Here is a 13,408-nt window from a genome sequence, read left to right on the forward strand (position 1 = left end):
AGAGCCCTCCCGAGCTGTCATCGCTGTGCATCCTCATTGCTACCATGCTCAGGGTATGAGCGTGCGAAAAGGATTGTGTGGACCAACAGTATGGCTAGTAGAGGCAAGATGATGGGCAAGACATCATTCGACACGATCGAGGATAATGCTCATGGATACGCAAGCATGGCTGTCACTGAGCTCTACACAAGTTCCCCAAATGAGTCGTATTTGGTGGAGCCAGGTCTACAAGACGTCCCAAGAAGCTGTCGAGATTACATACGATACTGTGAGTGGCCTCTGAGAGCACTTTCGCTCAGCAGCCCACTTACAATGCGACCAGTTCATCAAGAACTCTCTAAAGAGTGTGTTGTATACAGCAACTCGTCCTTCAATCCTTTTCTTTCTCTCATGCCTTTAGCGCCATCCAGCCAGGCCTTATCACATATAATGATCTCTATATCAGCCTTCCACATAGCGCACCGACTTGACATCAGTCAGGCCCAGCTACAGCCAGGTTATAGTGAGGTAGTTCGTATAGCACTCCTCAACAAACAGAAGGCGTTAAGATATCTCAAACATGAACTAAGAGTCCAACCAGAGATTAACACCGATGCAGTCATCGCCGCAGTGTTACTGTTTGTCAATCTGGATGTAGTCGAGTTCGGCGGTCGAGGTTGGAAGTATCACCTACGAGGCGCTGAAGAGCTCATCAGGATTCGGAAAGGTCTCGTAGTAGATGATTCAGAAAATTGGCTACAGTATTTCGATACTGCTTGTACAACGCAAGTCACCTGCTGCCAATGAAGAAAGTCACCGCACTGACAGTTTTAGGTTCGGCATACTCGGCAGCACCCTTGTTCCGTCACATTCACTCCGTGTGGCACCAATGCCTTTGGACACCGGCTTGCTAGATACACTTCGGAGATCCGAGCAACAGACATGGATCGGTTGTCCGGCAGACCTCCTCTCCCTACTGCACGTCATGAATACGCTACGTGCTGTGTCGGATCACTCCAGCCATGCGGACGAAACTGTCACTTCAATCCTCGATGGCTTGGACAATTTCTCTCCGCGATCGTGGGCTCATGACTTTCCAGATCCTCAGCATTATGAGTCAAGATATCATCTCGCCCACGCGTACAAAGCAGCGGTCAGCGTCTACGCCGTTCAGATTATCGCAGAACTTTCTAGTCCCCCGTCATCTTTTTTTTCGGATGCTTTTCGGCTTATAGAACTCGGCATATCTCATATGTCGCAGATACAAGCAAGCGACTTCCATATCAAAAGCCTGGTATGGCCTGCTTTCGTCCTTGGCGCTGGAGCTCAAGAATTACAAACAAGGGAAGACGTTAGGAACATTATGCATAATATCTGGGTATCTTCCTGTTGTTATAATGTTAGAACTGCTCTATGGATGCTTGAGACGATTTGGGAATGGGGACAAGATGGTAACGAGGGGCGTAAACAGAGTTGGTTGAGATTTATCTGGGAGCAAGGCGAAAGCTGGTTATTCCTCTGAGATGAAAAAGTTCTTAGGCAAGATCAGGTTTCATCAATCACAAATGGGTTTCGAGGTGTATCTTTGGCCAAATAATAAATTTTATAATAGATCCATTTCAGATCCCATAACTCCTTCATACATCGGTCCTCAACGCCAGGCCACCCTTCTAACTACTATCCCTCATCTAAACCTGTCCCCTAGTTGACCGAAGCTTGGCTAAGGTTCTGGATGATGTTACCGCCATCAAAGAGACCGTTAGCGGCCTTGGCGCGGCAAAGATCCTTTCCACGTTCAATGACGTTGGCATCACACTCCAAGTTGGCCTGGGCAACACAGCTCAGTCGGCCACCACCTATGACTATCGTTAGCAATCCGCCATAAATACTACATTTGTTTCCGTTACTTACAGTTGTTACCGCCGGGAACACAGCGACCGGCCTGGCCGTTGGAAGCAGTGCAAGCGTCCTGCTTCAAGCTGGTGTTGGCGACACAGCATTCGCCGCTGGGAACAGGTCGGCCAGCATTCTGACCATTCTGGCGGGTGATCAAGACAGCGCTGCGAGGGGCGTTGCGAACACCCTCGGTGTCGACGATGCCGGCGGAGGCAACGGCAGCGAGGCCGAGAACAATGGCGGTGATGGAGAACTGCATTTTGGATGGTTGAAGAAGGGTTTTTGTGTTTGTTTTCTGGACGATTGATTGTGATGAAGAAGATGTAGGATTTGAAATGGATTAACCGACCAGCGGAAAAGAATTGAAAGTAGTGATTAGATGAGATTGCTGAGTGAGAACTGAAGATCCAAAGACCGACGACCCGAAGCTTGGGATTTATACTTTTCTCGTGAAGCAAAACACCTCCTGCGATGCCTCGTTTAGGAGGTCTTGTGCCTCGTTTAGCGCTGCCATCCAAAACGCGTGCGGCGTAGTCTCCCCTTGCCAAGCCAGACTCCTTCTACGGCATACCGCATATTGTCGTGAGGCTGGGGAGGGCTTGTTGAGATTGGATGAGACGAACAACGCCTGGTGTTCAGGTCGAGACCAATGAAACGGTTCCAAACAGTGAAACAGGTTACATCCATCTCTCGCTACCCCTGGTCTGGGCCCGGTAGTAGCCGCTTTGGGGTTAATCCCGACACTTCGCTTCCTCCGACGTCAGAGAAGTCATAGCTGGCTATATGCACTAACCCATTTTGAGCATAGATGCAGGGGTCAGCGGTTGTCAAAACGGGTAAGGAGCTAGATCTCCAGACAGATCTGAAGTATCTCCCTGTAGGACCAAGAATTCTGGCTATTCTCATGTTTTTAGCCGCTTTGCATGATGCTTTCCAACCAATCTATTATTAAACAATCCAAGACTCGATTACTGAAAGTCTTCTTGGTCCAGACCTGGCACTGCAGTGCCTAGCTCATTCTTCTTCTGATACAGGCCCAATCGAGCCTGGAGCGTACATCCAGAGGTGTTACAGCGACGAGTTTGGACACGACCAATTATCCTCCTAATATAGACAACACTATACCCCCAAAACGGTCTTTTTGGTTTCTCGGTTGGGAGGCTCTGCTGATTCATTTGTTTCATGAGGAAGCCCAGAAGTCTGCAAGAGCATTCTTCACTGCATCCAACGCGTCCCTCGATAAGATCGTCTATCAAGCTGTACATCTGGGATATCATCTGATCTATGATTTCGCAACGCTTATTGTTGATTTTCTCTAGATTTGAGTCAGTCATCGCATTCCTCTAGCGCAAAGTGTCATGAGCTTACCAAGAATTTGAGCCGGCATAGGTAGATGAGTCTCGACGAGCCCATTTGTGGTCAGTACTGCGGATCTCGTCAATCCCTTGAAACATTCCTGGTCCTGAGCCATCCAGGCCATGAACAGTATGGTAGTTTCCCCGTCACCAAACAACCCTTTGTGCATGATATCATCTTCAGGAGACGGCAAACTTCGGTATGTCTTCCCGTTGCCTATAGATGCGTGCCAGTAACTGAACACTATCTTGACAGCCTCGAGACAGTCATAGTAATCGACTATAGTTCCGATCTGTGCTATAATCGCCAGACCCGGCTGTTTCGGGACGCAGTAGTGATGCCCATGAATGATATCAAGAAGTATGAGGAGAGTTTCGGCATTCCATTCTGACGTTGTAATCTCCAAGAGTCCTTGCTCGTTTTGTTTCAATTCTTTGAAGTTGCCTTGGAACGCCTTTCGAAAGACTGGTGACGCAAGGCAGAGATGTTTTGCAGATACTCGAAAAACAATCTGGTTCGGGTCGCCATTCTCTTGGTATGGCTGCAGCGATCTCAAGTCATCGTTCGTCTTCGGTGGCTCCGTAGTGTCACCCTGCTGTATTTCAAGCGGTATGGGACTGTTGGCTTCGTCGGCCGTCCTTATCACTGATACAACCTCATCTATTGGTGCGCGAAGTAGATGCAAGTTCGGCTTCTGCAGAATGAGCAAAGCATCTGCTCGCGGATCTAGCAAAAGAAGTGATTCCTTCATGGTGAATTTGGAGAGTGAAGTCAATCGACCAAACATTACAGAGTTGCAAACCCAAGATCAATGTGTCCCGCCACGAGGAACATTTTAACAACTCCATAATTGAAATTGAGGTGCTGAAAGAAGCTTTAAGCCTTGGAAAATATGTAATAAACATACGTAAATTATGTTTATAGCCTTCCTTGTGTGGAACGCCTCCAATATCGATGGTTAATCATATACAACTGCTTTCGAGATGCTATCGGGTAAGAACCCTCTTTCTTGGTTGATAGTGGCGCTATACTCATTTTGTAATGGCGTGCAGGGATAAAGCGCTTGACGTCTCCATTTTGTTGGCAGCGGAGTGGAGTACAGGATGATGCCTGAGGCACTAATAACAGCAGGGCATCTCTCGACTCGCAAGCTAGTATCAATCTAGAATTAGCATATTCTGGACAGCGACTATCAATGGCATTTCATGGCTCTAGTGGCTCGCAAACTTAAGACAACCTCGGCTGTAAAATTGTTTAAATAGAGTAGCCCATGTTCCCTCATCACAGTTGGGATAAATAATGAATGTTCGCTCTTGAACAATCTCAAGGAATTTTCACCACTGTCATAACGCGTCGCATACCATATTTAACCGCCAATCAACCGAATACCCTCATAATGTCTACACGTACCTCACCGGTGAAAATCACTGAATACGCGAGACCACGCGGTATCACCGCCCTTGTCTTTGGCGGCGCCGTATTCTCTTATTTATGCTTAGCTGGCGTCACCTTGATATCTGAGAACAACGCCATCTGGCAAACTATCGACAGTATCTCGCCGGGTAGCGCAGAGACGTTTCGCTGGATTGTCAAGACCGGGGTTCCGCCACTTATCGTGATACACTCCATCGAGGCTGTCGCATTTGACCGCACAAGATTAATGCCACATGGCGTTCCAAGATGGGGGTTGTTATGGTGGAAATGGGTTTTGAGCTGCTGGATCGAGGGGATTGGATGTTGGCAGCGCTTTGCTTCTGTTGTCAACGCAAAGAAGGCGGCAGCAAAGTAACGTCAAGAAGAGGGGAAATACATTGGGGATAGACTCTGGCACTGTCTCAGACACATTGGACGCGTCGCCGATGCGGAAAACACGTCATGGATGCCTTGCGGATGTTATTGAATGAGAGTTGAGACGCGCTGGAGCTCAAAGTTTCTTATCGCCACTCGAACCGTATAGTGGCATGATCTTGTGAATCACTAGGTCAATAACAGCTTGATATTGCTGATAGGCAACTAAAACACCCTTTCACAAAATCTTAGCTGGGTAAGACCAAAATACACTTTCACGAAGTCAAGCTCGATCAAAACACCACGTGCAATCGTTACAATCATTGAAGCTCATTTCTTAATAAAATCAAAATTAAGAAGCTATGTAACTGATAGTGATGTTCACACGAAACCTAACTCTCAACACAAGAACCCGCTAAATCAAGATCGAAACAGCCGTAACCTCAGGCTGAAGCACAGGGTACTCAATAGAACCAGGAGTCTGTATTGCAGAGAAATAGTCAAACGCCAAACCCGCATTCTTAAGCCGACTATAGAAAATCTCGGCGGCATCCTTAATTGCCTCCGAGTTCAACTCCTTGTTCTCAGTAATGGTGCGGTCCTTGTTAACATTGTACAGAGACTTGGCGTAGGTGATGAGGTTGTAGCGGTCCTCGACCTTGAAACTCAACAGCTCGGGCAGTTGCGCAGCTAGAAGCCAGTCCTTCCACTTGGCGTCCTTGAGACCGATGGGGAGAGCGTCGGTCAGGTGCTGCTCGGTATAGCCCTCAAGATCCTGGAGGCTCTTGGGCAGAGGCGTACAGAGCGCCGGGGGCTTAGAGGGGACGAAGCTGTAGTAGTAGTCCTGAAGATAGTTGACAGCTGTGTGCTGAGGTGATGCAGTGTGGATGCACATGGTGACGGCGTCGATGAGCTGGTCCACTGTAGTGATGGTGGGAAATGAAGGAATCTGGCCACTGGTCTGAATCTCCTTACACCAATCGGCAATACAAGCTTCCTTGGCAACGATATCATCTGAAGTATACTTGGTCTCAAGAACAGACTTGACGAATTCCCTGATAATACCCCAGAGGAGATACATATCGCTAGCATAGGGATAGTTGCGGTATTTATCACTCTTTTCACCCTCAATGTCAAAGCCCCGCTTCTTGAGATCATTGGGAATGTACTTATCCTGAAAGTTGAAGTTCTTGTACGACCAGTTAACCAGCCCAAAAGCGCCGACCTTGGGATCAGGCTTTTGTCCAGAGGCGAAACCGGAGATGCGAGCAATGACAAGAGGAACAAGAAGCTTGCGCGCAGCGTCGTTGAGAGCAAGGGTTCGGAACCAGTGAGGGCTGAGGATCTCATAGAGGATGTGACGCTCGGGGATGGTTCGGTTGGTGGCGACGATGATGGCCTCCTCGATCATGTGCGTGTCGACAAGATGGGTGGCTACTTCGTGTCGTGCCCAGTCTGCTGTTTGGGCAACGGTCTTGGCGTATCTCCAAGGCCAGTCGTCCTTCTCAGCGATCTTGCCCTTGTCATCAGGGTTCAGTCTCTTGTTGAAGATGGTGACGGAGTTATCGAGAGAGCCCTGGTAGTCAAGGGTGATTGCCAATGGGTGGAGGCGACCGTCCTCGTGGAGCTGGAAGACAACGACCGAGGCGGCAGCATATCGGTAGCTGGGCTGGCCGTTAGGATTTGGGTTCGGGATTGTGTTTTTGAACTCTTCGTCGTTCTTGACTCCAGTGGCCTCACGGAAGTAGGAATAATCCTGAATCAAAAGGTCCTTGCCCTCCTCGAGTAACTTCTTCACCGCGTCAAGGCCTTGCTTTTCTGCCTCGGCAATGTAAGTTTTGATCTTCTCAGCAGGAGCAGTCTCGATAGTCGAAGGGTTGACACCGCTGAAGTGCTGTTGCGCAAACTTGGCATCAGAGTACCAATCATCGTGTTCACCCATGTTTCTGCCCTTCATGATATCTGCGTTCTGGCTTTGCTTGACGCCATTGACAACAGCGCCATTGGGCTTCGCGCTCTGGTCAGCGTCAGAGTCAGCCTTTGGCTGGTTGTCCTTGCTCCACTTCTCAACGTCGGCAAGAGTTGGTCCGACGTAGGGACCATCGGTTGATGAGAGTTCTTTAGGGATGATGAAGGAGAACATGAAGGCAAGCTTTTTGACGAAGTTGACTTCTGTCTCGTTGAAGATTTGTCCGACGCCGTCTTTTCTGGGGCCACCGTCCGGACTTTGTTGCTCATCCTTGGGGAGGGTATCGGTTTTCAGATGAGGGGGATAGCAGTCGCTAGGGTCGCTCCATTGGTAGGTGCTCTGCTTAACAGCGAGATCACGTTTGACGGGAAAGATGGGCTCGAATCCCTGAGTGTCGAAGTGAGAGGCAGCGCTATTCGAAGTCAGCGGATTGGAAAATGAGAGAGCCAAGCTCGTCTTGCTTACGCTTCTTCGAGAATCTTGTATAGTTCAGTCAAGGCCAAGCGTGTACCCATATAGGTACCAGTCTGGAGACCCTTGCGCGCAACAAGATTGCCATCGAGAGCACCAGTCTTGTCAGTGCTGAGGACGATACCCTGTCTGAGAAGCTCATTCAGGAAGACGCCCTTGTCCCAAACCTCGAGAGGATCGTCCTCGACAGCATAGTTGACTTTGGAGTTGAGAATCTCATCCAATGTCAACTGAGGAGGACGGGGGGCAAGAGGAGGTGCTGTTGCCATGATGGAAAATGGGCTTGCTTGCTAATCAGGGAGCGGCCGGTGATGAGAGTGATGAAAGATGGAGAGATGTAGGAGCTGAATTGATATGCTGTCTATGCTCCACCAACTACTTTATATATTCTGTTTACCTTTCATCTCAGCTGCGCTGTGAAGATGGCAGCTCCTCTCATTAATGTTGCCGCCGATAACCCAAGTAGCACCAACAGTAAGCAGATGCTGGTCAATACGAGTTTAGAATGCGTGATGTTTCGGATGACGACCTCAGCTCGCCACATGAACAGAGCTACGTATGTTTCTCAGCCAGACACGGAACCATTGGTGCATCTCAACAAAACGACCAGGATTCGTGAAGGAACACAGCCTTCGGCTAGTTAGCTTTGGTAAACGAACAGGTGGCCCCAGACCACGCGGGCCGAGCCCGTCTCGAACTAGATACATAAGCGTATAGGGTCATTCGCCTTATCAGGCACCAATGCCGAGGTTACAGTATAACTATGAACGACAAGAAATAGGTGAGCGGGTAAGCCGATGCATAGAGAGCGCCAATCTGAGTAAGCGTTGGATTATGTGCCCAGCTGAACAATCTCACAGGGGAATGATGACAACTGCGCAAATGAGCGGTGTGCATTTCGTCATCACGCTCAACATAGGCTTAAACCCAGATCTAGGCTGTGCGATCTCAATTGTTTCAGTTGGCACTACTAGTTCGGCATGTTATCGCTTGTAAAACGGCTAGACTTTTCTATTGTGGCTGGCTAGTAGTAGCATTAGGCTCATTATAGTGCGGCTCAGTGTTTTAGACATGGCTGGAATAGGCTACGTGGCCTGGGAACAAAACGGCGGGATCCGCAACTGCATGGATATATTTGGTCTAAACCCCAATAACGTACGTTCTATGCATCGTCATGAGCAAGGTTGGTTATGCAGCCCAACCACGGCTCAAGGAAAGCTGCTGACGTTCGGGCCAAGCATGCGTGTCTTGAATTTCGTCACTAAGCCACGATATTGTCGCAATGGCCATGGAACCATTCCTGCGCATCGATCCCAAATTCCGGACATTCCCCCCCCACTTCGCCAAGCCTGCTTCGTGCAGTCATCTCTCTCTTACGCTCCAAAGACCCTTGCAGGTCAGCCTCACCAGTGTGGAGTAGTCGTTCCAATTAGATCCCTGGGCTACTTAGGCAGCCAAATTTATGGTGACTCTGCATGGAGCTGAAACTTGAACAAGTCCCGGATGCGAATATTACGTGATGTCGTTATTGAAGGGTAGTTGAGGATTGACTGGCGTGGATAATCCCTGGCAATATCAAGCTTTTCCTGCAGCGCAACATGAGACAATTCGAGGATATACTGCACACACGCTCTACCCCTCCTGTCAGCATGAGTAATCTTGACATCGCTATGGCCAGCTGAAATGTAAGATGATAGAATCTTCATGATGGCAATAGGTCTGGAACCTCATTTGTGATCCATGTCTCGACTACAAGATTACTAGTGGCGGATGTTACGGTCCGGAACGCCTCGCTCAACTTGGCAGCGGCCGCTCTGGAACAGCATCCCTCCTTTCGCGATTATTCTGTTGGGTTGCGAGCTGAAAACTAGCAGATACTCGTAGGATTTGCGTGCGCATCTCCCGGTGAGTCCCTCGATGTCAGCTTTATCTTATCCTCAAATATCTGCTCTTCTCGCGTTCATCTCACAGTCAGTCAGTTTCCCTATCATCTCAAGCTATCTACAAACTGCTTTCACAATGTCTTCTCAAGTCATCTACCCTAGCTCTGGTGTGACCAGTACGCCGGACCAGACATCTAAGCCTACCCCAAACGTTACGTCAACTGAGACTCAGCCGCCAAAAGACCAGCTCCCTCAGAACTTGGTCAATGCTATGCAAGCAATCTTTGGCAAGCACCCTGGATACCGAACAAGTAAGACTCTTAATACAACAGACTAGGATTCAGGCTGACGATTTGTACTTGCAGCTCATGCCAAAGGCCTGCTTGTCGAGGGCACCTTTACGCCAACAGAAGAGGCCAAAAAGCTTTCCACAGCTGCCCACTTCAATAATCCTTCGACAAAGGTTATCGCTCGGTTTTCTGTCGGCGGCGGTCTCCCCCATGTTGCAGACGTGGCCGATGGTGCTACACCCAAGGGCGTTGCCATTCGCTTCCAGATTGACGAGAATACTCACACTGATCTCATCAGCCACTCGTTCAATGGGTTTGCAACGCGAAATGGCGAAGACTTCCTGACTTTCCTGAAACTCTTTGGCGCTGATGGGTTTACCGAGGCGCAGCTCAAGAAGGCCAAGGCTGGCGGCGGAGACTACTCAAAGGAGCAGAAGGCTTATGACCAGGCTCACGCTGCGTTTCTGTCGTTCCTTGGGAACCCTGAGCACAAGTCTGCTGCTGTATTTGTTGCTTCGGAGAAGCCCAATCCTCATAACTACGGAACTATCACGTATTACGAGCCCAATACGCATGTCCTCACCAACAAACACGGCCGTGTCACTAATGTCCGCTACCGTCTTGACCCCGCTGATGGAGAGCACCTTTACCCCAACAAGACTCCTGAGGATAAAGAAGTGCTTGCGAAGCTAGGTAACGACTACTTGGAGGATGACCTCCGAGAGCGCTTCCCAGACAAGCCAATCGTGCTTACCATTCAAGCGCATATTGCTGGTCCGGATGACGTGCTAGATGACGCTACCATACCATACCAAAGCAAGACGTTCATCCCTGTTGGCAAGCTGGAGATCAACAAGGTTTCAGATGACAATGCGGCTAAGCAGCAACAGATCGCCTTCAAGCCTAACCCGGAGAAAGGCGGTATTGAGGGTATTAAGTCATCCAATGACCCATTGATCCAAGCACGGAAGGGAGTTTACTGGATCAGTTCGGATCAGCGAAGACATGAAAAGCAGGTTGAATAGAAGTCTGTTCATAATAAGTCTAGGTAGATCAGAATAGATCCTAGCGATTGCTAGTTTAGGCGCATTTGTGTAAAACTCGTTTTTCACTGCTATGGGTGACATCGTGAAGGCAATAGCCATCTATAAATCGTCTTTGCTTTTGCAAGAATTAAGCAGTATTTACCACCCTGCTGCATACTCTACTATTTTGATCTAGTAGTAAATAGAAACATCATCATCCTAATTAATAGGAAACTAAGAGTTTCTAGGTTCTTGAATCTGAGGCAGATTTGTCCGCGGTTGTGTATCATAGAGGCGTTACTGCTATCCGCCGCCTTTCCGAAAATGAGCTTTCCTCCCTTCTGTACACTTCAATGATTTCTTCCAGCGACAGTTCCAGACACTATGCGCAACAGAGTCTGGATATTAGATATCGCAGGTCGATATGTGCTTCTGAGTGTCTTTAATGGCCCTAGTCGGCTTATCCCAATCGCGGCCCGCAACCTTAGACTTCGAGTCACAAAAGCGCAATTTATATAAGTCGCTACTGAATTAAACTTAGAAGTTTATAATATAGTCTAATTATATACAGTCTTAGTAGAGTTTAACTAAGCTGAATGTAAACTGTTATAAGAATTAAGGTGATCTAATGGCCTCTATACTTATTTATGAACAGGAAGAGAGAACCATTAACAGAACAAGCCCACATTCCACTAGATCGTGGGCTTCTTGGTAGGTATACAGCGCCTAGTTGATCCAAGAGAATTGTTCTTCCAAATTTGTGCCAGTATGGCATTCAAATAGCGGTGCTATAAATGCGAGAGAAGGGAAAGATTACAAAGACAATAATGCGAAAACATTTGACATCTATTATTGAATTAGCATACTTGAGTCTATGGAGATAATTCCACTTTTGCTGCCGCAGCTTCGACATGAGTTGAGATCGGGAGGAAATAGCTAAAACTTCGGAAAATACTCGGCCCATGAGGCATTTATATTCCCTGTGAAAACTTCCCCCACAATCTAGGCTTTCTATAATAATGAGGATCCGCTCTTTCTAATCTGCTTATAACCTTTCCCGGCCTTTAGTACAGAAGGCCAAATCGACATCTATACTAAAATTCATCTTAAGGGATTTTTTTTACTCTATCCACCCTAATATAGCATTAAAGGCCCCTTTAGGCTTCTAGGCAATATAATATTATTATATTAAATATTATTGCTATAATATAGCACTATAGATTAAGGCCTGTATTAAGGGCTATAGCCCTCTCTTTTATATATACCTATATAAGCCTATAGTATGCCATTTAAAGCCAAACTATTTATTTTTACTTTTATTATTATAGATTATATTAAATTTTACCTTAAAACTGGCTGCAGCTATAATAAACTTTATATAGAATTAAAGGCCTTTAAAAAAGCTAGTTTTTATCTATTTTATTAATAATTACTTATTAAAGCTATTAAGGTTATTAACTTTACTATAAGTAGCCCTTTTAGGCCTAGTTTAATAATAATTTAAACTAAATAAATATAATTAATTTCTATTATATATATTAATGCTATTAATATAGCTACTAAAAGCTAGCAGTATAGTATTGCAGTAATAAGCTATAAGAGTATAATTATTATTAAACTAAAGGCTATATTCTATATTACTTTAGGATATCTTAAGGAAGTTATTTTAGGTATTTTTATACTAAAGTATAATAAAAAAGTTAAAAGTAAGAATATTAAAAGTAAAATTATAGCTTTATTAAGTTTTATATTTTTATTTTATAATAAAATAGTTTATTTTATTATATTAAGCTACTATAAAGAGTTCTTATTAATAAAATAAAAGCTTATTAGTAGCTATATTATTAATATATATTTAAATAGACTTATTATATATAGAGATACTATTTATAAGACCTTATAGCTAAAGGACTTTTTTAAGGTAATAAGTATTATACTCTCTATAAAGGCTAAAACTTTAGTTTTCTTTATGCTTTTATATTTTAATATATAAGATAATTTAGAAGATAGTAATACCCTATAGCCTAATAAGTAGGCAATTAAGTAGGTAGAAATTAAAATACCTACTTTAAAGTATATAATAAAGATTAAAAGGGAAATAAAGAATAAGAAGGAATCTATATAAAATAAAAGAAAGGAGAATAATATTAAAGCTAAAATTAAAGTTAAGGTTAAGGCTAAGAAGATAAAAGGTAAAAAAGAGAGATAATATAAAGATTTAGATGCATTTAAGGTATTTTTTTAATTTATAATATTAAATAAGGATTAAGGGGGTAAGGAAGATAAGGAGAAATAAAATTAAGAAAAAGCTAAAGGGCGCCCTTTATAATTAAAGGCCTTACTATAGAGGTTTAAGGAATAATATAAGGCTAGCTCTTAACCTTATAATTAATCTTATCTTAATTAATATTACCTTAAGTCTTTTAGTTAAGTAGCTATATATTAATATTATATATAGTTAAATAAGACTATATATAATTAATCCTATCTATAGGTATTTCTAGAAGATTAATAGCTGGCTATTTCCTACTAAATATATATACTTCTAATTATGCCTATAAATATAAGTATATAGAGAGCTTTAGGTTTTTAAGGGTATTTTAGGGAAAGATCTACCCTTTAAGAATCTTTTTATATACTGTAATTATATCTTAAGGTAAATATATATTAAGATTAATATTATTATATTTAAAAAGCTCCTTAAAAGGCTATAATTAATTAAATAGTATTAAATAAGTATAACTTTTTATT

The 13,408-nt window shown here is 44.9% G+C and overlaps 6 protein-coding genes; 3 read left to right on the forward strand and 3 right to left on the reverse strand.

Moving 5' to 3' along the window:
- Nucleotides 1-90: 90 nt before the first annotated feature.
- Nucleotides 91-1,501, forward strand: FFUJ_06802 (uncharacterized protein; the record flags this gene model as incomplete). XM_023576982.1 has 3 exons in its annotated part: nt 91-268; nt 323-740; nt 814-1,501. 3 exons carry the CDS (start codon nt 91-93, stop codon nt 1,499-1,501), a joined length of 1,284 nt encoding a protein of 427 aa, XP_023431320.1.
- A 179-nt stretch (nt 1,502-1,680) lies between these two features.
- FFUJ_06803 (uncharacterized protein) lies at nt 1,681-2,134 on the reverse strand (the record flags this gene model as incomplete). XM_023576984.1 has 2 exons in its annotated part: nt 1,681-1,835; nt 1,891-2,134. 2 exons carry the CDS (start codon nt 2,132-2,134, stop codon nt 1,681-1,683), a joined length of 399 nt encoding a protein of 132 aa, XP_023430127.1.
- A 709-nt stretch (nt 2,135-2,843) lies between these two features.
- On the reverse strand, nt 2,844-3,982 carry FFUJ_06804 (uncharacterized protein; the record flags this gene model as incomplete). XM_023576985.1 has 2 exons in its annotated part: nt 2,844-3,190; nt 3,244-3,982. 2 exons carry the CDS (start codon nt 3,980-3,982, stop codon nt 2,844-2,846), a joined length of 1,086 nt encoding a protein of 361 aa, XP_023430128.1.
- Nucleotides 3,983-4,627: 645 nt separating this feature from the next.
- On the forward strand, nt 4,628-5,020 carry FFUJ_06805 (uncharacterized protein; the record flags this gene model as incomplete). The annotated part of the gene is made up of 1 exon (XM_023576986.1): nt 4,628-5,020. One exon carries the CDS (start codon nt 4,628-4,630, stop codon nt 5,018-5,020), a length of 393 nt encoding a protein of 130 aa, XP_023430129.1.
- A 414-nt stretch (nt 5,021-5,434) lies between these two features.
- Nucleotides 5,435-7,728, reverse strand: FFUJ_06806 (related to lipoxygenase 1; the record flags this gene model as incomplete). XM_023576987.1 has 2 exons in its annotated part: nt 5,435-7,400; nt 7,454-7,728. The coding sequence occupies 2 exons, from the start codon at nt 7,726-7,728 to the stop codon at nt 5,435-5,437; spliced, it is 2,241 nt and encodes a 746-aa protein (XP_023430130.1).
- Nucleotides 7,729-9,478: 1,750 nt separating this feature from the next.
- Nucleotides 9,479-10,657, forward strand: FFUJ_06807 (related to srpA precursor; the record flags this gene model as incomplete). XM_023576988.1 has 2 exons in its annotated part: nt 9,479-9,653; nt 9,708-10,657. The coding sequence occupies 2 exons, from the start codon at nt 9,479-9,481 to the stop codon at nt 10,655-10,657; spliced, it is 1,125 nt and encodes a 374-aa protein (XP_023430131.1).
- Nucleotides 10,658-13,408: the final 2,751 nt, after the last annotated feature.

The sequence above is a fragment of the Fusarium fujikuroi genome, chromosome FFUJ_chr05 (genome assembly GCF_900079805.1).
Source record: "Fusarium fujikuroi IMI 58289 draft genome, chromosome FFUJ_chr05".
In the NCBI taxonomy this organism is placed as follows: domain Eukaryota; kingdom Fungi; phylum Ascomycota; class Sordariomycetes; order Hypocreales; family Nectriaceae; genus Fusarium; species Fusarium fujikuroi.